The 22245-nt window shown below is 52.8% G+C and overlaps 1 protein-coding gene across 2 annotated transcripts in view; it reads left to right on the top strand.

Moving 5' to 3' along the window:
• Positions 1-22245, top strand: part of MYH7B (myosin heavy chain 7B) — a 28012-nt gene that overhangs the window by 3840 nt on the left and 1927 nt on the right. Inside the window, exons 6-36 of one of the 2 annotated variants that reach the window (XM_074919975.1) lie at positions 731-827; positions 1703-1726; positions 3600-3692; positions 4413-4476; positions 4598-4696; positions 5756-5859; positions 6401-6539; positions 7537-7655; positions 8477-8626; positions 8967-9137; positions 9853-10032; positions 10120-10252; positions 10755-10831; positions 12213-12300; positions 12763-12880; positions 13497-13620; positions 14137-14273; positions 14720-14975; positions 15538-15780; positions 16155-16331; positions 16668-16813; positions 17379-17469; positions 18087-18476; positions 18886-19012; positions 19452-19570; positions 19816-20012; positions 20195-20544; positions 21088-21212; positions 21488-21603; positions 21732-21924; positions 22017-22220. In XM_074919975.1, coding sequence (XP_074776076.1) covers positions 731-827; positions 1703-1726; positions 3600-3692; positions 4413-4476; positions 4598-4696; positions 5756-5859; positions 6401-6539; positions 7537-7655; positions 8477-8626; positions 8967-9137; positions 9853-10032; positions 10120-10252; positions 10755-10831; positions 12213-12300; positions 12763-12880; positions 13497-13620; positions 14137-14273; positions 14720-14975; positions 15538-15780; positions 16155-16331; positions 16668-16813; positions 17379-17469; positions 18087-18476; positions 18886-19012; positions 19452-19570; positions 19816-20012; positions 20195-20544; positions 21088-21212; positions 21488-21603; positions 21732-21924; positions 22017-22220 — 4651 coding nt within the window. The remainder of the gene's footprint in view (positions 1-730; positions 828-1702; positions 1727-3599; positions 3693-4412; positions 4477-4597; positions 4697-5755; positions 5860-6400; positions 6540-7536; positions 7656-8476; positions 8627-8966; positions 9138-9852; positions 10033-10119; positions 10253-10754; positions 10832-12212; positions 12301-12762; positions 12881-13496; positions 13621-14136; positions 14274-14719; positions 14976-15537; positions 15781-16154; positions 16332-16667; positions 16814-17378; positions 17470-18086; positions 18477-18885; positions 19013-19451; positions 19571-19815; positions 20013-20194; positions 20545-21087; positions 21213-21487; positions 21604-21731; positions 21925-22016; positions 22221-22245) is intronic. The other variant, XM_074919976.1, reaches the window with a different exon arrangement.

Here is a 22245-nt window from a genome sequence, read left to right as displayed (position 1 = left end):
AGGACTCTAAAGGACCCTACGCCGCTGCCAGGGGCCATGGACATTTTTAGCCTCGGCCATAGCCTAATTAGGAAAGGCAGGGGCTGCGGAGAGATGCTTGGCGCGTGTCCGGTGGCGGCTCTGCTCCCCGGCTCCCCCCCAGCTCTTTGTGATCTGGGATTACAATAGGAGAGCAGCTAACTATAGGGATGAGCTCAGCGGGGCCACCGGCCGCCCACATCCCTCACCGGGCACACCGTCCCCTGCACTCACTCGGGCAGAATTCACCCCCAGCGTGGTGCCGCCACCATCTCCACGACCCCCCAGCAAAGCGGGGCGTTCTGAAACTCCCCTGTGGGAGCAGGCGAGGCTGGTTCCTGGCTGATCCCCGACAGCTGAAGCCCCGGGGCCAGGGCCGTACAGTCTTGGTGGGCGCCGACACCTCCCGCCATATCTGCAGAGGGCAGCTGACCCCCCGCGGCACCTTCGAGGAGGCCAGCAGAGCGTGGGCTCGCAGCCGGAGGACACGGCGAAGATGGAGCTGGGTTTCGCTCCAAAGACAAGCCCCAAAGACAAGCACGTACAGCCCCAGGCTGCAGGGGATTGATAGTGCTGGCCTTCCTGTCCCTCCAATACTTTGCTTCTCCCTCCTGGCATGATGAGTGGGGCAGCAGGTCGGCAGGGTCTCTGTCTGAAGTGTTGCCTGTTATTTGCCTCATGTCCTTGATCTGTGTATTTCTGTTACTCTAAGCGGAGAATCTGGTGCTGGTAAGACTGTAAACACCAAGCGGGTCATTCAGTACTTTGCCATTGTCGCAGCCTTGGGCGACACACCGGGCAAGAAATTAGTAAGACCCTGTCTTGAAATGAGTTCTTGCTGTTTTCTTCCTTTCTTTTTTTTTTTTTTTTTTTTGCCCCCCCCCTCCCCCCCCCCCCCCCCCCCCCTTTCTTCTTCTTTTTACTTTTTTTTTTTCTTCCCCCAACTTTTTGCATTTGGAAGCGTGTTTTGGTCTGACCCACCCAGGGCTTGGCTTTTCCCTGACTTTTGAACAAGCAAGGCTTGAAATTATTCTGCTCAAGGGGAAATGGATTTTTTTTTTATGTGGCTGCTCAATCTGTGCAGCTTGGAAGAGTTGCTTTATATGCCCTCTTTATCTTCTCTTCTTCTTTCAACACCCCACAGATCTTCCTAAGGAGCATTAAAAGAATGGAGTAAACCTGCCATTTCCCACCTTGTCTTTTTTAAGCCTTGCTTTTCATCCTTTTCTCCTTTTTTTCTCCTCTTGTTCATTTTGACCCTTTTCTACCTTGTGCTTTTCTTGCTCTTGTTTTGATTCTTGCATTTCTTTGGTGCTGGTTATTTTTGAGCTGCCCTTGCAATTGCTTATTTCTTCTTGATATGCTGAGTCTCCAGCCTGCTTTTCCCTTGCAGAAGCAAAGTGGCTGCTTTAGGTGTCATAAAAGCAATACTTCAGCATTATTTTCTTTACTCTTCTTTGGGTTTGGATTTAACTGTTCTTGCTTTTTGATGCATTTCTTTATTTTCTTGAGCTAATCTATTTAACAACTTTTTGGCATCTCTTCTAAAGTTTAATCTTCCCATTTTTTTTCTTGGACGTTTTTTGGCACTAAATGGTCATGCCCTGCTTTTCTGACCATGCTTCTTGCGGTTCTTGCCTGGCTTTTCTGGATTTCTAAAGACAATTTTCTTTCCTTTCTCTAGGCAGCTCTTGCCACTAAAACTGGGGTAAGTGTTGTAGACTCCTAATCTTTAATGCTGAGGACAGAGTTCTGCTGCACCACAGAGCTATGGTGGGGTGATGAGGAATGTTGGTGTAGAGTCTCTGCCTTGGGTTGGGGAGCAAGGGCTGCCCCAGCACCTGCCATAGTTTGAAGCTTTGGTGTTTCATCTCTTAGTGACTTTCTACCTTTCTGACTCCAACCTCTCCTTCAAGGGATCATTACTCTTCAAATGCTCGTTTCTAACCAGCAGTGTGTTTGCCAGTGGGTGGCGTGGGCTCCTCCAAAGGTGAAACCACTCTCTGAGCCGTTTGTGTCCCCCCAGCCTGGAAGCCCAGCTGAGGGTGGCGGTGCTGAGAGGCAGAGGAAGACCCTCTTTGCCACGGGCAGCACTGTGCTCTGGCTACAGACCGGGGCCCTGATGATGCCTGGACATGCCACTCTCTGCAAAGACCTGAACTGGCTCAGCCCACCACATTTCAGGCAGATGATGTCCTTTGGGGCGCATTTCTGAGGTGCTTTCTTGGCTCCAAATAAGCAACTGAGTGCCTTCAGAAATCCAGCAAAGGGTCAGTCTCTGGCACTCCCAGCACCCCAAGGGCTCAGCTGCATCAGCAGCTCAGTCCTATGTCCTTGGCCCCCGGTTTCTGTCTGAGCACTGAGGGACAGCCTTCAGCTGAGGCACACGCTTGGTTGTGGGACGCTGATTAACACACGAGTCTCAGACCACTTGGGCAAACTGACTAAGAGTGAGATAGCTGGGGGGCTGAATCTGTGGGTCCCAGGGCAGCCCATGGGGCAGCCCCCACTGAATCTCACAGGCCAGGCCATTTAAGATCAGGCTGAATTTAAAGATGACAGATCAAAGGATTTCCAAGTGACAACATACAGTTTGTCAGTAAGGCTGTGATTCACAGCTGCTCCCTGTCCCTTTTGCCCTTCACACGCCTGGAGCTGCAGAGGTGGGGAACAGTCGTGGGCCCAATATTGAAAAAACAGTTCACCTCTTGATGGGCAGAGCCCAGAGCTGGTGTTTCCCATCTAAAGAAAGCCCTATGGACTATGATGTGTCAGAGCATGGGCAAAAACTCCCATGAAAAATCCTGAAGGTGCCTGTGCCACCAAACTCTACTACTGTTGGCAAACCCCACTGTCCTTCGTGTGGCTTGGCACAAGTCTCTTGCTTCTCTCCTTGAATTCCTGTCCTGCTTTGCCTGCATTAGGTGGAGGCTGTCTCTTTATCTATGAGCTGTGCATGTGAAACACGAATGGGAAAACAAAGTTAGGGAAAGATTAATCTTGGGTCTTGCTCAGGAGAGCTCCAATGTCAGCAGATCACACCAGCTGGGACCTGTGACGTGTTCCCCTCACACTATGACCCCGCTGTGCATGTTGTTGGCGTAGGGAGTTGTAGTTTCTGGATTTCTTCATTTGTATTGTGCTCTGATTTGAACTGTCCAAGACTTTGGCTTGGTGAAAGAGGAAATGCCTGGCATAGTCAAAGGGCCTGAAATGTTTCAGACTGCTGTGATGACAGTGTGCGCTTACTCTTGGTTTACATATTGTAGCAGCCTTAGAAAGGGGCTAAGGACTGGTTTGTGCAGAGGAGACAGTAGACTGAATCTTCAGAGGGACCAGTTTAGGCAAGGAGAAGCCCTCAGAGAGCACTTCTGCAAAAACCTAGCTCTGCTGACCTCTAAACTGAGCTTCGTTGCTTCATGAGACAGGGAGGTGCCTCAGGAGCAGCAGGCTCTTAAAGACAGCTAACGAGCAGAGCAGGCAGATGGTGCAAGGAGCCCCACTCTGTTTCCCTGTGTTGTTGGTAACAGATCCCCTCCAGCTGGGTGGGAGCTGACACTTCCTTTGGTTTTGTTTTCCAGGGCACCCTTGAAGATCAAATCATTGAGGCTAACCCAGCTATGGAAGCTTTTGGCAATGCCAAAACCATAAGAAATGACAACTCCTCACGTTTTGTAAGTGTCCTAGAGAGCTAATGTGCTGACTTTATGTAAGCTGAATGCATCACTTGTGGTATTGTGCTTTTGTATGGTGTGAGCCAAAGGGGGACTGGGCTTCTGAGGCCGAGCTGCTTCTGCTTACATCTGTGCAGAAAATGGTGCGCTGGTCAGAATGAATCGCCCTGGTGGCACAGCCTGTGGCTGCTTACAGGACCAAAGTTGAGAGGGCCAGTAAGTACGGCCTAGAGTGCTGGAGCTGGGACAGATAAGCACACCTCTTCCAAGGAACAGCATCTTTTTGACTAAGCCCAGCCTGGATCTGCTGTGGGATGCAGAGCTCACCAGCCACAGGTGGCTTTGATGTCTGTTCTTGTGCCTTGGAGGGAAAGAGTGGGATTTCTCAGCACACCACAGAGCAGGAGACTGCAAGCAGACTCAGTATCATGCTTCCCCACAGAAGTGTTTAGCCAGGACAGGGATTTATCTGCTGTGAGTGAAATTTCTGCCTGCCTAGTGTTTAAAACCTTAGGTGATGCTGTCTGACCCTCTGTATGTTACAAACCAGAGAACTCCACCCAACTGCCCCTCATAGAGCTCAGTATCTTGCCTGGCAACAGCAGAAGCCTAAGAAGTGTGAAATTACCTGTGTCTTGTAGTTGTCTGAGGTTTCTAGGAGTTGTTCAGAATTGTACCTTGGTAGCCAAGCCCAGAACTTACTTCCTTGCATGTTTTCAGGGCAAGTTCATCCGGATCCATTTTGGCCCCTCAGGGAAGCTGGCCTCCGCAGACATAGACATCTGTGAGTAAGCATGTGCCAGCTGCCACGGGGAGGGATTTCATCTCACTATTTGTGCCGGTGCTGGGTTGGCTCCAGGAAAGAACAAGCCCTCCTTTAACCCCTCTGGCCTATTTGATTCTAGATCTTCTGGAAAAATCAAGAGTGATTTTCCAGCAACCCAAAGAGCGAAGTTACCACATCTACTACCAGATCCTCTCCGGGAAGAAACCAGAGCTGCAAGGTAAGGCAGCCGAAGCTGCAGCATGGCCTTTATAGCATGATGGCCTGAAAATAGCCACAAGGAGCTCTGTTGTCAGCTTTGGGGTCCACAGGGAATGAGCAAACCCAGTTCACCATGCAGTTACTGCCCTTGAATGCTTTGCTAGCTGTGCAGGATCATGGGACTGGCAGATAGTTCAGGGTGGAAGGGATTTCAAGAGGTCATCTAGTCCAGCCTCCTTTATCCTCACAGACTGAGAAGGCAGACTTTCTGCAACTGTCTAGGAGCAGAAAAGTGGTCACTCAGGGCCTATCCGCAGGGTGGTAGTGTGTACATAAGAACAAAGCTGCCTATGCATGGAGTACTCATAGCCTGGCAGGTGCAGCACTGACCTCAGCATGTGCAGGCTGGATATTTACTCATTTTGGGGTAGGGGGAAGCATTTTGAAGCCTACTCTGAGCTGCTTCAGCCACGCTAGTAAGGTGACCTATTTCAGATGAGCTTGAAAACAGCTGCACAGCTCAGCTGCATCAGCAGCCCTGGTGTAGACATATCCTAGATGTGTTCCCCAGGATAGCGCCAGCTGATCTGAATTTGCACAGGGCCAGTCCTGTGCCCTGAGCAGCCCCTGCTCTCCAGGTGCCAGGTGACATGGAGTGCAGAGGAAATCTTTCCACACTGCAGAAAGATGGCTGGCACTGTCCCCTGGGGTAGTCAGCCTCTTGGCTGCAGGCTCTTGATCTTGCTGCTGGCTGGAGAACAATACCTTATTAGGCAGGTCTGGAGAGCCGTGCAGAGCAGTAATCTTATCTGGTGGTCACAAGGACATGGATGGCCACTTTTAAATCAGTCTGCAGCCAAGCCATATCCCAAGATAGCAAGTAGGAGGCACATCACAGAAGAGATGGACCCATGCGTGGACCTGCCTGGGCTTGAAGAGGCTGTTCCTCCCACCAGCTGGTGCCCTCTAGTTGAGGCTGGTGAAGTGTTACCTCTTCATCTGTGTCCAGGGTTGTCCCTCTGCTCCAGCATTGTCTCTTGTCAGATTGGCCTCACCCTCTGCATGTCTTCTCCCACAGATATGCTGCTGCTCTCCCTCAACCCCTATGACTACCACTTCTGCTCTCAGGGTGTAACAACTGTGGACAACCTGGATGATGGCGAGGAACTCATGGCGACAGATGTACGTGTACTTCCTTCACACTGCACAGCCTGAGCCAGGGGCCTGGGAGGGGGCACAACCTCCTTCTGGGCAGACACAGGGACATGTCCTGGCTTTTCTGTGTCACTATCTAATTTAGCAGTGAGTTCCCTCTGGTTTATTGTCTCTATACATGCTGTGAGCCTATGAGAAAGAGCAGAGTGACTCTGATCCCCATTAGCAGCCTCCTCCAGGCAGAGAAGGAAGAGTAAATCCCTGCATTAGGAAGGGCCTGTAGCACATGAGTACTTCCCATGGCTCCCACGAGAAGATGAGACCTCAGCTCAGATAACCTCCTGCTTGTGGATGCTAGGCTAGTTCTTTTGCTTTCAAATAGATCTTGTGGGAGCTGGATTCACATTCAGAATCCCACAGACAGGATTCTTTGGCTAGGTGCCCACTGAATAGAGCACCCTACCTATAGCCCCAGCGTAGGGAGAGTGCCTGAGGAGATGGTGGAAGGACCAACCCTCACCTCAGAGTGGTGATTTAGTTCTATCTATACTGCTTTGTCTCTCCTCAGCACGCCATGGACATCTTGGGCTTCAGCAATGATGAGAAATACGGCTCCTATAAAATAGTGGGCGCTATCATGCACTTTGGCAACATGAAGTTCAAGCAAAAGCAGCGAGAAGAGCAGGCAGAGGCTGACGGCACTGAAAGTGAGTTTGGCTCCATGTTGCCACATCTGCCCAGCCTGGGCTGGGCATGAAAATTCCTCCAAGGGCAGATTGTGATAACTTCCCTAGCCTGGTCTGTGAAGGTCAGTGCACATGATCCCAAGAAACTGCACTGCCTCAGGACCTGCTGTAGGTGCACAAAGGGGTTTGCCTTGAGTGGGCATATTTAAGACAAATCATAGATCTAAGAGAATAGTCAGGCTGCAGAGCAAACCTGAAAATTCAAACAAGTCAGAGCTCAAATATTTTCCCTTGCTTTTGCACTGCTGCATTATGCCTGGCTCCCAGACGTAACAGAGCAAGCTTCGAGGAGAGGGTGACTTTCTAGCATGTGGAAGGATGAGAAGGGTGAGCCCTCTCACTTAACTGGAAGGCTTAAGCAGTGGCTGTATGTGAGCTGAGGCAGGAATCCAGCAGAAATGATTACCTGGATCAGGCCTTGTCATACTAACATTAGGAAGGAAGAGTTCCTGTTGCCTGAGGAATGTCAACACGGGATTCAGCTGCTATCTGGTAATTCAGGGAGATTTTGTTCTAGCAGTGATTTCTCTCCAGAGGTTATTTTCTAGCTGCAATCTGCTATTAGGAGTCTATGGAAGATAAGCAAGAAAATCACCTCTTTTCTGTTCAGTTCAAGTTCACTGCACAGGAATCCAAGATTTCACTGGAAAGTTGTAGAGATCCTCAGACCAAGAAAACTCAAAACGCTGATAGGTGCAGATGAGGTGCAGCAGGTCTGCTATGGCCATCTCCTCCAAACAGTAACTTTTCAGGCAGGAGGCCCAGACTTTGACAGCATCATACAATATCCAAGATGGGAAATCACAGTAGACGCTCGAGGAAGACTCTGGAGCAGGTGGAAAAACAAGTATAGTTAGCAATGGTCAGCAGAAGAACTGGGATTTTTTGTTGGTTTGTTTTTTTTTTTCCTTCTTTGTGCTTCTTTGCTTGTTCCTCATACCTTTGTACTGTTTTACAGGTGCTGACAAAGCTGCCTACCTCATGGGAATCAGCTCAGCTGACCTCATCAAGGGGTTGCTCCATCCTCGTGTGAAAGTGGGCAATGAATATGTGACCAAAGGTCAGAACGTGGAACAGGTGAGTGTGCCGGGACACGGGCTCCCTGCTCACGCCGGTATGTGACTCCTCTGCTGGCAGGACCATCATGTAATGTTCTCTGCACAGGGTGACTGATGCTTCAATTCGCTCTCTTGCATTTAGGAGGAGACTCCAGAGAACATGAGAAGATATATCCATGGTTACCAGCTTTCAGCAGCTGGTAAAGTTGGTGGCAGAGCTGGCAGATAACTTTGGATATTAACCAAGGCTGGAGGTTCAATTCATTATCTTTGAAATGTGGGTTGGATCACAGCCAGAAGAGGTCCACTTTCTGTGGATCTGCTTCAGAAACAATCACATTTCCATGCAGAGTTCAGCTCTGGAATGTAGAAAACTCATCTAAATACTCATCTAAAACTAATCTAAACTGATCTTGTAGGAGACTCAAATGCACCAAAAATGTATCTCGCCAGATTCCAGCCTCATCACAGTTAGGAAACTAAACCTGGCCTGAATAATGCAAGCCAGTCCTCAGGTAAAATTCAAGAGGACTTTAGGAGCTGGTGTCTTATCCAAAGTGAGCTGTAGAGTCCTGCCATGCACAAGGTTTCTGAAAATATCACTTCAGGCTGAATCTGTATCCTAAGACCTTGGAGGCTAAGACCAGGCCAGAGACACAAGAACACACTTGTGAGCATGTGAAAACTAATCTTGGAGCATATATTGTAACCATGAACTCCCTGGATCTGTTTGTCTGTCCTTTCTGTGCCAAGAGGAGCTCTCTTCTTCAGCCTCTAGTTCCTACAAAAGCAGGAAGAAGCATAAGTGCTCATTACCTGCTCTATGATTTGCTTTGGCAGGTTGTCTATGCTGTGGGAGCCCTGGCTAAAGCCACCTACGATCGCATGTTCAAGTGGCTGGTGACTCGGATCAACAAGACCCTGGACACCAAGCTGGCCAGACAGTTCTTCATCGGAGTATTGGACATTGCAGGCTTTGAGATCTTTGACGTGAGTTCCACAGGCCCCTTGCAGTGGGTTTGGGGGAATGTTGTAGCTAGACAGCTCAGTTCCCTAGTGTCTGACAGATCCATCTCCTCCAAGAAACTGCTGGCCTTGGTAAGAAAAAGAGCTCTTGTCTGAATTATTTTATCCAAAGCAAACAGGCAGCTAACAAGGACTGTTCTAACATTGCTGTGAGCACATCTCCAATGATTCCTGGCTACCTGCTCTGGTAGCAATTCAGCTGAGCCTAGCAGAGATCACTTTTCACACCCAGACAAAGCAGAAGAGTGAATCCCTTAATGTCTGAAGCTCCTCCTTCTGATGCAGGTTTGGTTTGTTCTTTCAGTTCAACAGCTTTGAGCAGCTGTGCATCAACTTCACCAACGAGAAGCTGCAACAGTTCTTCAACCACCACATGTTTGTCCTGGAGCAGGAAGAATACAAGAAGGAAGGCATCGAATGGGTCTTCATTGACTTTGGCCTGGATCTGCAGGCTTGCATCGACCTGATTGAGAAGGTAAAGCATGAGTCAGGGCACAGGAATAGTACTTCTGGTAGGGGGCTTGTCTGCAAAGACTGGAACAGTGAGAGGTGCTCTGCTGCCAGGAGTGAAACTATTCCCTCCTCAGTCAGTGACAAGTGCCCAACTTTGTTTTCCCCACACTTAGAGCTCAGAGCCTCCAGCCCACTGAGTCCTTTTTGACTTTGGTTTGAATTTATGAAAACTCAGAAATTCTGTTCCTACCCACTAGTGAGCCACAAAACCTGGTGCAGCCTTTTCCTTCAGAGAACAGTGATCTCTGACCCGTTTTTTCCTACTCACTTGCTGCCCCTCATTGCCTCTTGAGTACATGCTTATTCAGAGCAGTTTGTATAAAAGATTTCCACCATTGCCTGGAGAAAACTCACCTTTTTATTGGAAAGGTTGCAAACCTGTCAGGATACCGAAAAGGATCTCCCCTTCTCAACAATCTGATGGACCTGGGGAAGCCCTCATGTCTTGCAAGCCTGGCCAGTCCCACTTGAACTGGCTGGAGGTCAGATGCACCCTGGAGTACACCAGTGATGTCTTGCCCCATGGTCAGTGTCTTGCACCATTTCCCTGAATGAGAATGAAGACTCTCAAGTCAAGTCTTGCCTCACGTTGCAGAGTGGCACAGAGAATCCCTCGTTCTGGGATGGGACATGGCTACACTGAGCTCAGACCTCTTTATACCACCTTCTTCCTGCAGCCACTGGGAATCCTGTCCATCCTCGAAGAGGAGTGCATGTTCCCGAAAGCCTCTGACATGTCGTTCAAAGCTAAGCTCTATGACAACCACATTGGGAAGTCGCCCAACTTCCAGAAGCCCCGGCCAGATAAAAAGCGAAAATATGAGGCCCACTTTGAGCTGGTGCACTATGCTGGTGTGGTACGTCCCTTGTCAGCTCTTCTGCAGCATTCACACCTTCTCCCTTGCAAGACTGTCTTTACCCTTGCCTCTCTGCTCTGGTGACAGGTGCCGTACAACATTGTTGGGTGGCTGGACAAGAACAAGGACCCTCTGAATGAGACAGTGGTGTCTGTGTTCCAAAAATCCCAAAATAAGCTCCTGGCCTCCCTCTATGAGAACTATGTGAGCTCTACTTCAGGTAAGGAACAACCTTACCCCTTTTTTGACTTCGGCCTCTCCCTCCCTTTGCAGCAAAGTCTCTTCACCCCCATGCCCAGCTGTTGGTGCAGCATTCCTGCAGCTAACAGCCTGGGCAAAGGGAAGACCCTCACTGACCCCTAAAAACCCCTCTGACCTGAGTAGGTGGGTACTCTGGACATGCAATGCTGGCCTAGGGACCTTAGGTGGGTGGTTAGGACCAGGCTGAGCTTGTGTGGTGCTGTAGAGCTGTCCTGGTGGTCCTGTGGCATAGGATGTGTGAAGAGGTCTCCTGTTACCAAGAGCTGAGGAGCAACACCCAGAGTTGGGTGCTGTGGGAGATGTTTTTGATGGCCTGCAACTTTGCTCTGCAGCAGGGCACTACTATCTCTGCTTCACAGAGCTCAGGGGCTGTGGGCATTTCAGGGGTGGTTGGGGGTGCTCCTGAGTCCTTGAAGCCAAGCAGATGCTTTGCTGATGTAATTAATATTTCAACCCAACAGAGGAACCTCACAAGCCAGGAACCAAGGAGAAACGTAAAAAGGCAGCTTCTTTCCAAACAGTGTCACAGCTGCACAAGGTAAGAGCCAGCCCCTCATCCAAGGCCATGAGGGAAGCATGCTCAGTGTCCCAGTATCAGTCCCACTTCCCTGCCAAGACTCTGGGGTATCTTGCGCATGAGCTCCTGAGGCCTGAAGAGCCACCACTAGGCAAAAGCTCCTAAGACCCTCTTGTCCCTGGGCAAGGGGCCTGTGCCTGCTGTCCCAGCCCTGTCCTCACACTGCTAGGGAAGGACACGAGGCTCCAGGCTGGGAGAGCGATGGCTCCCTTTGAGCTGGAGCTTGTGCTGCTTCTGCCCACGTGATGCTTGAGCTGCTCGGCAGCTCCTTCGCCTTTGAGAGAGAGGCAGTTAAGACTTGTAGTGATGTTTAGATAATGTATTACATGAACATCACTTTAAGTCTGTGCTACTTCTCTCCTCATTCTTGTCGGCGGGAAGGACAGCCTTTGGGCAGAAGAAAATGGAGGAGGATCTTACAGGTCTCTGAGCAGGCAGCTCTCTGCTGTCCTGTCCAGGGAGGTGACTTGAGCTATTTTACAGCTCAGGATAACACCCCCCCCCATTCCCATGCTTACCACAGGAGTTATTTGTCCACCCCAGAGCTTAAGCAACTGGAAAAGAGCACAGAGGGGTGTGTGAGCCCAAGGCTATGTTCAGGGAGACATGTGACTTTCTTCCTCCTGGACAAGTCAAGGACTTGGGGAAAGGTGTCTGCGTGGAGCTGTGGGAAAACATGCCCTTGCCTGAGCTGGTCCTGGACAGGCTGAGTCTGCATGAGCAGGGGAAGGAAGTCTGGAAAGGTCAAAAGTGCAGATGCCTTTCCCACAAGAAAAGGCAGGGATTTGTCTTGGCTTGAGCCCTGCCTTGGAAAGAAAAGGAGGCCCAGGCTGCATTGGCAGAGCCCTTTATCACAGACAAAGGGTGTGGGCAGCACTGAGGAGATGAGGACTGCAGCCAGTGTGGATGCCAGCACTAGATTTGCTGGTGGAGCACAGGGCTGACGGGCCCCAGCAGAGCTGTATACCAGGAGTATGCTCAGTCCTGTATTCCTGGCTCTCCTCTGCAGTAAAACTTTACGTACAAATACTTAGGAAGTATCTGGCTCCTTTCTGGCGTAGCAAAGCCTGCAGGTGCCATTTGGCCAGTGCATCTGCCAGGCCAGTCCCCTCTGCCATTGCTCTATTGCATCCATGGTCCTGCTACGGGGCTGGGGATGTCCCGTTGGCAGGATAGCACAGAGAGCAGCCAAGCAGGAGGAATACCCCCTTTCTCATGAAGAGTGGTAAGGGGGTCTTGGTGTCTGCTCTCTCCCTGCCTGTGGGGGGAAGGGGCTGGAGAGGAGTGTTGTAGGGGAGTAGAGCTGTCACCTTGTGCCTCATCCCCCGTTTCTGCCTTACAGGAGAATCTCAACAAGCTGATGACCAACCTGCGCTCCACTCAGCCCCACTTCGTCCGCTGCATCATCCCCAATGAGACAAAGACCCCAGGTAGGAATGGACTGAGACAGCACCATGGCAGTTCCCTTGGGTGACATCCACATGTGGGAGCTGGCAGGGACTCTTGCACCCACCTTCTCTCAGCCTTTTTCTTGGCTTTTTCTCAGCTGCCACTGAGACCTGACCCCATCTCAGTGTGGAAGCCCCTATGACTTGTGCCAGTCTCCTCTACGGGGGGAGAATGAGTTTCACCAGGCTCCCATTTTGGCTATGCATTGATGGTTGGGCTGCCTTGCACTTGTGTATAACTGTGGGCATGGATGAGTCTTTCAGGCTGACTTGCTCCATCCAAGGCCCAGGCTGCAGCACTGGTGCTCAGCACAGGCCTACAGGACAGGTTAACACCCATGTTCAAAACCACGGGCTGTTTCCAGAGTTCAGACCCATGCTGCAGCTCCGTTTCCCCTGCTCTCTTGGGCTGAGTGTCTGCTTCATCTCTGTTCTCACCCATAGGAGCCATGGATGCCTTCCTGGTGCTGCATCAGCTGAGGTGTAATGGTGTCCTTGAAGGTATCCGCATCTGCCGTAAGGGATTCCCCAACAGGATCCTCTACGCAGACTTCAAGCAACGGTAACTCCCTCTTCTCCCATGCTCAGCAGCCATCATGTATTCTGAGGGGACACAGACTGCCCTGTCTCTGACCTGCTCTCCAGCTTGTGCATGGCTGGTCTGAACCATCACAATATACCCAGTGCGTGCACAGTAAGGGTAGCTCTGCTGCTGCCTCTGTGGTGCCAGATGTGGATAGTTTGATGCTAGACGTGATGAGACATCATGGCTGGTGATGTTTGAGATGCCGAATGCAGGGCTGATGCAGGTAGGTGGTAGCAAGGTGGAGGTCTTCCAATCCTGGCTCAGATTTCTCACTGCCCTTGGGATCCTTTCCATTCTCCAGGCTGGTCCTGTCTACCCTGTTTGGCCTGGCCTGACCAGGCATAGCAAGACCAGTGGCCTCCTCCCACACAGTCTTCCTTGTGTTCAGAGACTAATATCTGGCAGGGTGTCTGCTCTGCAGAAGAGCCCCTGCTGTGCCTTGGAGCTCCTGGTTCGTACGTGGCTCCAGCCTGTGCTGCAGCAACATGCTTCCAGGGAAACCTGGCATGACTGGGCTACAGGGATGATAATGGAGCCATCAATGCTGTGCTGGGTTTCTCTTGCATGTCCTCCCTCTGCTTTGTTCCTGCAGCTACCGTATCCTGAATCCAGCAGCCATTCCAGATGACAAGTTTATGGACAGCAGAAAGGCCACAGAGAAGCTGCTGAGCTCCCTGGAACTGGACCACTCACAGTACAAGTTTGGTCATACCAAGGTTAGACCAGGCAGCTGGTCCCTGGGAAAGAGACATTGCCCCTCCTGTCCCTCTGCAATCCCAGTTTGCTCTCCATGCCCAGCTTACTCTCTGCCTGGCCACAGCCCTGCTGAAACCCTGTGCTCTGCAGGTTGCATGTGGCCCTTGAAGGGAGTGATGAGGGCAGAGGAAGATGCAGGCTGGGAAGCAGCAGGTCTGAGCAGAAGGTCGCTGCTGCCTGACCTCATACCACCCAGCACAGCAGCTAGCCTGCCCCGGGGAATGCGATGAGCTCAGGGCAGCCAGATCTGGCGCTCAGCAGTGCCTGTGCCCTGTGTGGGTGCACCTCCAACCAGTGCAGAGCGTGGGTCTGTGCCCATGCAGGGGAAGCACCTGAACCTGCAGCGTGTAGCCCTCAACGCTCTGTGTATCCCTGCTTCGGGCCGCATGTAGCCCAGGTGTCCCTGGTAGGTTTTGTCACCTCTGAAACCCCTGTCGTCTCTGCTGTTGACTCTGTTCTCACTCTCTTGCCTGCAGGTGTTTTTCAAGGCTGGTTTGCTGGGCATGCTGGAAGAGATGAGAGATGAGCGTCTGGCCAAGATCCTGACCATGCTGCAGGCCAGAATCCGCGGGCACCTCATGCGCATTGAGTATCAGAAGATCATCAGCAGGAGGTGGAGTGTGTTGGGGGGAGAGGCAGAACTTTGTGTGTCTCTTGTTTCTTCTGTACATTTCAGTGGGTTTGACCTGTGGGGCTTGCCCATGGCTGGCAGTAGTTGAGTATGGCCCTGTCCTGAAAGGATGGAGGCAGACCTGTAAGGTCTGGCAGAGGCCTGGTAGGGAGGGCCAGTGTATCTAGGTGAGGGGGAGCCTTTGGTTTCCACTGAAAGATTCAGAGGGATGCAGAGTGATAAGACCTGAAAAGCCAGGCAACACCGCCCATCCCACTAGGGCCATTACAGTGTGCAGACAGTGTGCCATTCCTTGAACATACTGCCATTTATGCTGATGGTGGAGAACAGAGGCGTGTCCAGGCCTGCAAAAGCCAGGTCTCTGCTGCAGTGAGGGTGGGATGTGGGGAATCTACACCCATGATTATACCGTGCTTGAATCCCTCCAGGGAAGCCCTCTATACCATCCAGTGGAATATCCGGGCCTTCAATGCTGTCAAGAACTGGTCCTGGATGAAGTTGTTCTTCAAGATCAAGCCTTTACTCAAGTCTGCTCAGACTGAGAAAGAGATGTCCAACCTGAAGGAGGAGTTCCAGAAGCTGAAGGAAGCTCTGGAGAAGTCTGAGGCTAAGAGGAAGGAACTGGAAGAGAAGCAGGTCTCCATGATCCAAGAGAAGAATGACCTGGCTCTCCAGCTGCAGGCAGTGAGTGCCCCACCATTTCTCTGGAGATGTAAAGATAATGCAGGGTCCATCGGTAGAAGGAACAGAGTGTGCTAGATCTCTCCTTCAGCCTCTTGCAGTTCTGAGACCCTCTCGTTGCCACAATCTGCTTGAAATACAATGTTAGACTCAGTGCAAACCTGAAGCAATGCCACAGACTTGCCATTTTAGGGCTGCTGTGAGGATTCACGCTCCCCTGGCTCTGGAAAGTGTAATCTCACAGCGGGGTGGGAGGGATGGCAATGTTTGCTCACCAAGGTGTGGGTAATCTGTGCTGTTCCTGTGCCAGGAAGTGTCAGACCAGTGTTTCTGGATTTAGCTGCTCTTAGCTCTTTGGTCCTCGTTAGCGTTAGTGGTTGCCCCATGGACCTTGAGAACGAGCAGTGGCTAAAGCTGTCTTTTTTTACACACCTGAGCACCTTGGGCTTTCTCTGCCCCTTCCACAAGGAGAGCTTCAGCTCTGGGCCGGAATAGCACGGCTGAGAGCCTGCTGGTATGCTCCTGGGGCAGTGGATGAGCACTGGCTTTCCTGTGCCTGTCCCAGGAACAAGACAACCTGGCAGATGCAGAGGAACGCTGTGACCTGCTGATCAAGTCCAAGATCCAGCTGGAGGCCAAAGTGAAGGAGCTGACAGAGCGTCTGGAGGATGAGGAGGAGATGAACTCGGACCTCACTGCCAAGAGACGCAAGCTGGAGGATGAGTGTGCAGAGCTGAAGAAGGACATTGATGACCTAGAGATCACGCTGGCCAAGGTGGAGAAGGAGAAGCATGCCACAGAGAACAAGGTAACTGACCCTCCCTGTAGAGTACAGCATCATTGCCCTGGGGCCTCAGTGCAAGAGAAACATCAGGGACAAGGCTGCTGGTGTGTGGGAGCTGGGGCAGGGCAGAGTGCAGAGGTGTGGGAGAGGGAAAAACTCTCTGGTGTCCTGCCTCATTGCACAGAAGTGGTATGGGCAAACAGTTCTGTGCAATGGCAACTGGTTTGGGGCAATGACAAACCACCTGGTTGAACCAGTCTGGCCAAAGGGGAGAGGGACTGGCTGCTGCTGTGGTGCCAGGCTGCTGCTGATCATGGACTCAAGCCTTTCTTGGGTCAGTCCGCTTTGCATCCCCTCTCTGAGAAGATGCACTCAATTTTTTTACCTCAATGATCTAGGTTAAAAACCTGATTGAAGAGATGGCTGCTCTGGATGAGATCATTGCCAAGCTGACGAAAGAGAAGAAAGCATTGCAAGAGGCTCATCAGCAGGCCCTGGATGACCTGCAGGCTGAGGAAGACAAGGTCAACACGCTGACCAAAGCCAAGGTCAAACTGGAGCAGCAAGTGGATGATGTGAGTCATAGGCCAGTGACAGTGGAGCAAGAGAGGTTTGAGTCACACCTCCAGGAGACCACAAAGGCTGTCTCTCAGTGAGACCTGGAGGGTGGAATCATTATCAGATCCCCATTTAATATGGCCAGTTGATGAATAACCCTATTGACAAGCTGCCCCTGAACCAAGAGATGGTCTGGAGTACCTCATGGAGAGCAGTTCTGGGCTGAGGGAGACCAACTAGGCAATGGCTCTGGCTCTCAGGGGTGGTTAAAGTTCCCTCAGCAATGGACACAGGGAAGGTTGGGGCTACAGAAGGTCCTTTCCATGCCTATCCTGTCTCCTTTCATTCTCCAGCTGGAAAGCTCTCTTGAACAAGAAAAGAAAGTCCGCATGGACCTGGAAAGAGCAAAGCGGAAGCTTGAGGGAGACCTGAAGTTGACACAAGAGTCCATAATGGATCTGGAGAATGACAAACAGCAGCTGGAGGAGAAACTCAAGAAGTGAGTGTGTGATATGTGCCTGGGCTGTGTGCTTGCTCTGCCGGGCCAGTGCCCACCTCTAAATCTGCAGGGGCTGCTGGGATGTGGCTTTGACCACTGCTGGTGTGATCAGTCCAGGCAAAATGAGGGCTTGGTTTTCCTGGGCACTATGCAAAGATGCTGAGGAGCTTGTCAGCTGCACAGAGTAATAGATCAGGGTGCTATAGACCTTTTTCTGTACATGGGGTTGGAGAGGAGAGACTTGCCTTGCAGGATCCTAGCACAGAGCTGGGACCTCAGCTACCAGTACAGGCTTCATCACTCATGTCCCATTCTCACTGGGAAACGAGAACAACACCTAGGGACTGCAGAGGGAAAACCTCAGAGCCAAGCTGGCCACTCCAACCCTCCGTCAGAGCAGACCCCATGCTGCTTCTTACCCCTGTGTTCCCTTTCCTGTGTGGCTTTGTTTGTCCTCTGGACCTGGGTGTTACAGTGCAGGGAACAATGTTCCTCTGGTTTCAGGAACTAGAGGGACTTGGCAGGACAGTGTTTGAGCCAGAGGCTCTGCCTTCTTTCTGTCCAGGAAAGACTTTGAAATGAGTCAGCTGAATTCAAGGATTGAAGATGGGCAAGTGATTGAGGCCCAGCTGCAGAAGAAGATCAAGGAGCTCCAGGTATGGTGGGAAGAACTGTTCTCACAGCCCAGGAGTCCTAAATTTCCTCAGATGTAACGTGCTGGGCAATCTGCATGGGCCAGTCCATCTGAGCACAGGGGCATCTCCTTGGCAGAAGAGTGATGAAAAAAAGTTGGCATTGTTAGCAGAAGCAAAGCCTTCTGCCAAATTGTGGTGGACTGAAAATTAAAGAATGAACTACTGAGGTGAACGCGAGTACCAGCATGAGGAACAGCTTCTAGGATGTAATTCTGTATCTTGTCTAAAACTTTGAATTCAGTGCCCAGACTCTGAAGATCCAAATCTAGTATGTTGGGCTTCTTCCTGGCAGACAGGCCCCCAGGTTCAGGCTGTTTCTATGGAGGCTTCCCACTGAGGAGAGGCTAGTATCAGCCTTGGTCCTGGCGGCAGGGCACAGAGGAGAGCTGGAGCTCTGCAAAACAGGCTTCCAAGGAGCACCAGGCATGCCAGCCCCAGAGAATCCCAAAACAGCCCAAGTATTTTCTCCAAGCTGGTGGCCTGTTGCTCCCCAGCATCAGAGGAGACACTTTGCTCCATTGTGGGGAGCAAAAATGCTGGAGCTTCACCATGTTACTGCCTTATTCTGTCTCTGCCAGGCCCGCATTGAGGAGCTGGAGGAGGAGCTGGAGGCTGAACGTGCTGCCAGGGCCAAGGTGGAGAAGCAGCGGGCAGAAGTGTCACGGGAGCTGGAGGAGCTGAGCGAGCGCCTGGAGGAGGCCGGTGGCGCGACGGCCTTGCAGCTGGAGATGAACAAGAAGCGGGAAGCAGAGTTCCTGAAGCTGCGGCGGGACCTGGAAGAGGCAACCCTGCAGCATGAGTCCACAGCGGCTGCCCTGCGGAAGAAGCACGCGGACAGTGTGGCGGAGCTGAGCGAGCAGATCGACAACCTGCAGCGCGTCAAGCAGAAGCTGGAGAAGGAGAAGAGTGAGATGAAGATGGAGGTGGATGACCTATCATCCAACATTGAGTATCTCACCAAGAACAAGGTGGGCACTGTTTCTGTATGGGGCAGGTTCACCTCTCCTGCGAGCGTCAGTGCAGCTGGTTGCAGTGTGTTCAGCACAGCCATATCCCGGGGGTGTTGTCCTAGGTAGCTCTTTGTCACGGCAAAGTCTGTCTTCACTAGGTACAGCTTGTCCCTCTGTCACTGTGGCTGTGCTTGCAGGAGGTTTTGCTTGTCCTAGTCAAGTCTAGAGGACCTGGGAAGACATTTCCTGAGAGACTGACTGCAGAGAGCCACTGTTAGCTTAGCGGATACACGAGAGCTCTGGCACAGGGGATCAGCTGAGCAGGGCACCAATGTCCCGGGGCGATGCAGTCACTGAGCCCCTCCTGGGGTAACGGTGTTCTCCAGGCAGAGCTGGCTCTCACACAGGCTTTGCTTGGTGCCTGCAGGCCACTGCTGAGAAGCTGTGCCGCACCTATGAGGACCAGCTGAGTGAGGCCAAGTCCAAAGTGGATGAGCTGCAGCGACAGCTGAACGATGTGAGCACCCAGCGGGGCAGGCTGCAGACTGAGAACGGTAGGTGGGGTCAGCAGCCAGGGGACATGTGGCTGCCCTGGGACTGATCTTTCACTGGGGCATGAGTGGGAGAGCTGTGGTTCAGCCAGGCAGACTGTCCTCCTTCTCCCAGGGACAGAAAAAATAGCAGGAGCTCATCTGGAGTGGAGGGGAGTGGGATGTCTGTGTTATGCCTCCACTCAGGCCTCGCAGAGGTGCTGTATAGACCTCTGTGGTGATGCCAGTGGTACGGGGGATGCGCTGTGATCTCAGGCATCGGAAGCCTTTGGCTGCTGCTGTGTACCTCTGCCCATGGGCCCAGCTTGCCTGGGTGGGGATACAGCTGGGACTGCTGGAGGGCTCCATGCAGCTGAAGGCTGCAAGTTTTGGGGGGTGCAGGCTAATGCAGATTGCAGCCTTTAGGCCCCAAAGTACCTGTTTTGGCTCTGTTTGAACCCAGGGGAGCTCAGTCGGCTGCTGGAAGAGAAGGAGTCCTTCATCAACCAGCTGAGCCGTGGCAAGACCTCATTCACCCAGAACATCGAGGAACTCAAGAGGCAGCTGGAGGAAGAGACCAAGGTGAACCTTCGGTGACATGGTTGATCTCTGAGTGACAAAGATCTTGGAGAATGCCTGATCCCCATTTCAGGAATCACAGTGTCCCACTGTGGGAGTGGCCCAGATTCTTAGACTGGGGAGGTGGGACATACATGCACACAACAGCCCCAAGGGCAGTTCTCTCCCACTGCCCCCAGTCCTGGTGCCGTGGCTCGTGTCCAGGAGCCGGGGCCAGCTGCTCTTTACATGAGTTCTCCCTTCCTCAGAGCAAGAATGCCCTGGCCCATGCCCTGCAAGCCTCCCGGCATGACTGTGACCTGCTGCGGGAGCAGTATGAGGAGGAGGTGGAGGCCAAGAGTGAGCTCCAGAGGAACTTGTCCAAGGCTAACGCAGAAGTGGCCCAGTGGAGAACCAAGTACGAGACAGATGCCATCCAGAGGACGGAGGAGCTGGAGGAAGCTAAGTGAGTCCTTGCAGGTGGCAGGTTTCTGGTCAAGGATGAGGCTTTCCCAGAGCCCAGGGTGAGCCTGCACCCCCCTGCCCAGACTTGAGAGTGTTTGGGCAGGCTGTGGCCTCCCCTCCTTAGAGCAGTGGGATGGGATGACACTCAGCCTGGGAGCACTCACCGCTTGCTGACATCGGCAGGAAGAAGCTGGCCATCCGGCTGCAGGAGGCGGAGGAGGCAGTGGAAGCTGCCCATGCTAAGTGCTCCTCGCTGGAAAAGACCAAGCACCGGCTGCAGACAGAGATCGAGGACCTCTCAGTGGACCTGGAGCGTGCCAACTCGGCCTGTGCTGCCCTGGACAAGAAGCAGCGCAACTTTGACAGGATCCTGGCTGAGTGGAAGCAGAAGTATGAGGAGACCCAGGCGGAGCTGGAGGCATCACAGAAGGAGTCGCGTAGCCTGAGCACAGAGCTCTTCAAGCTCAAGAATGCCTACGAGGAGTCCCTGGACAACCTGGAGACCCTCAAGAGGGAGAACAAGAACCTGCAGGGTAGGACTAGGCTCAGGCTCTCCCCTTGATTCTCTGCCCAGGGCCCTGCTCTTGTGGGCAGCATGTGTCCTCAGCCATGTGGTGGGACGGGGGTCCCTTTTAGACAGGGAGCAGACCTTGCTGCTTGGCCAAGCCTGGTCCTTTTCCTCCTTGGAGGGATGTAGCAGCCCAGTCAGGAAACCAGCATGTGTCTTGCCCATTTGATGGGGGCACTCTGGGCAGACAGGCAGTGTCACTGGTCTCTTGGTTGCAAATGATGCATGTTTTGGTGCTGAAAGTGCCATGGCTGTGGGATGATGCTGCCCCAGGGTGTTGCTTTTGGACAAGCAGGTGTCCATGGGTCTCCAATGCCTCTTCCAAGCCCTCTCCTCCACCCAGACTGCATGGGAGTGCAGCAGGGCTCAGAAATGTCCCCAGGCACAACCTCAGCTGCATTCCAAGGGGCTGGGGGAACAGCCAAGCCTGGGCAGGGGGATGGGAAAGTCACCTGCACGGGGCTGGCTCCACAGACGTGTTCCTGATCAAATGCTCTGTCCCTGCCAGAGGAAATTGCTGACCTGACTGACCAGATCAGTATGAGTGGCAAAACCATCCATGAGCTGGAGAAGCTAAAGAAAGCCCTGGAGAGTGAGAAGAGCGATATCCAGGCAGCTCTGGAGGAGGCTGAGGTGGGTCCCACTGATGCTTGCATGTGCCTTCAGGAGCCACTGGACCACTCTGCAGCCCTGGTTGCCACCGGTGCTGGCAGGGTGACAGTCCTGAGCCAGGCTGCAGCCTCTGGGCACACCGCCCATGGGGGTTGTGCAACCACAGCAAAGCACTGAGGGGGCTCCACCTGCCCTGCTCCCCACAGCTCCAGACTGGGGGGCAAAGCCACGCTGGGGTGGGTGTATGGGGAGATCCCCCCCGGGGGCCACCTTCTCATGTCTGCCTCTGTCTCTAGGGGGCCCTGGAGCACGAGGAGAGCAAGACACTGCGCATCCAGCTGGAGCTGAACCAGATCAAGGCTGATGTGGACAGGAAGTTAGCAGAGAAGGACGAGGAGTTTGAGAACCTGAGGTGTGTGTGTGGAGAGGGGACAGGCTGGGCCATCGTGGCAGGGTCAGAGCTGGTACTACAGCCCTGCCAGAGCTGCCCCAGAGTGGGGTCCCCGGGCGGACGGGGCTGATGCAGCATCCTTCCCGCAGGCGCAACCACCAGCGCGCCATGGACTCCATGCAGGCCACGCTGGATGCGGAGGCCCGAGCCAAGAATGAGGCTGTCCGGCTGAGGAAGAAGATGGAAGGAGACCTGAACGAGATGGAGATCCAGCTGAGCCACGCCAACCGCCAGGCCGCCGAGTTCCAGAAACTGGTCCGCCAGCTCCAGGCCCAGATGAAGGTTGGATGGCCGTGGGTGGGATGGGCTCGGTTCTGTCCCTGCTGCCAGCCCCAGCTCCCTCCTGTCCCCACTGACCCCACGCTGCCCGGCAGGACCTGCAAATCGAGTTGGATGACACTCAACGCCAAAATGACGACCTGAAGGAGCAGGCAGCTGCCCTGGAGCGCCGCAACAACCTGCTGCTGGCAGAGGTGGAGGAGCTGCGGGCAGCGCTGGAGCAGGCAGAGAGGAGCAGGAAGCTGGCAGAGCAGGAGCTGCTGGAGGCCACCGAGAGGGTCAACCTGCTCCACTCCCAGGTGAGTGACCGCTGGAGCCCAGGTC

Source organism: Athene noctua, chromosome 16 (genome assembly GCF_965140245.1).
Source record: "Athene noctua chromosome 16, bAthNoc1.hap1.1, whole genome shotgun sequence".
NCBI lineage: Eukaryota > Metazoa > Chordata > Aves > Strigiformes > Strigidae > Athene > Athene noctua.
The sequence above is the reverse complement of the archived record's forward strand: the minus strand, read 5'-3'. Positions and strand labels throughout refer to the sequence as shown.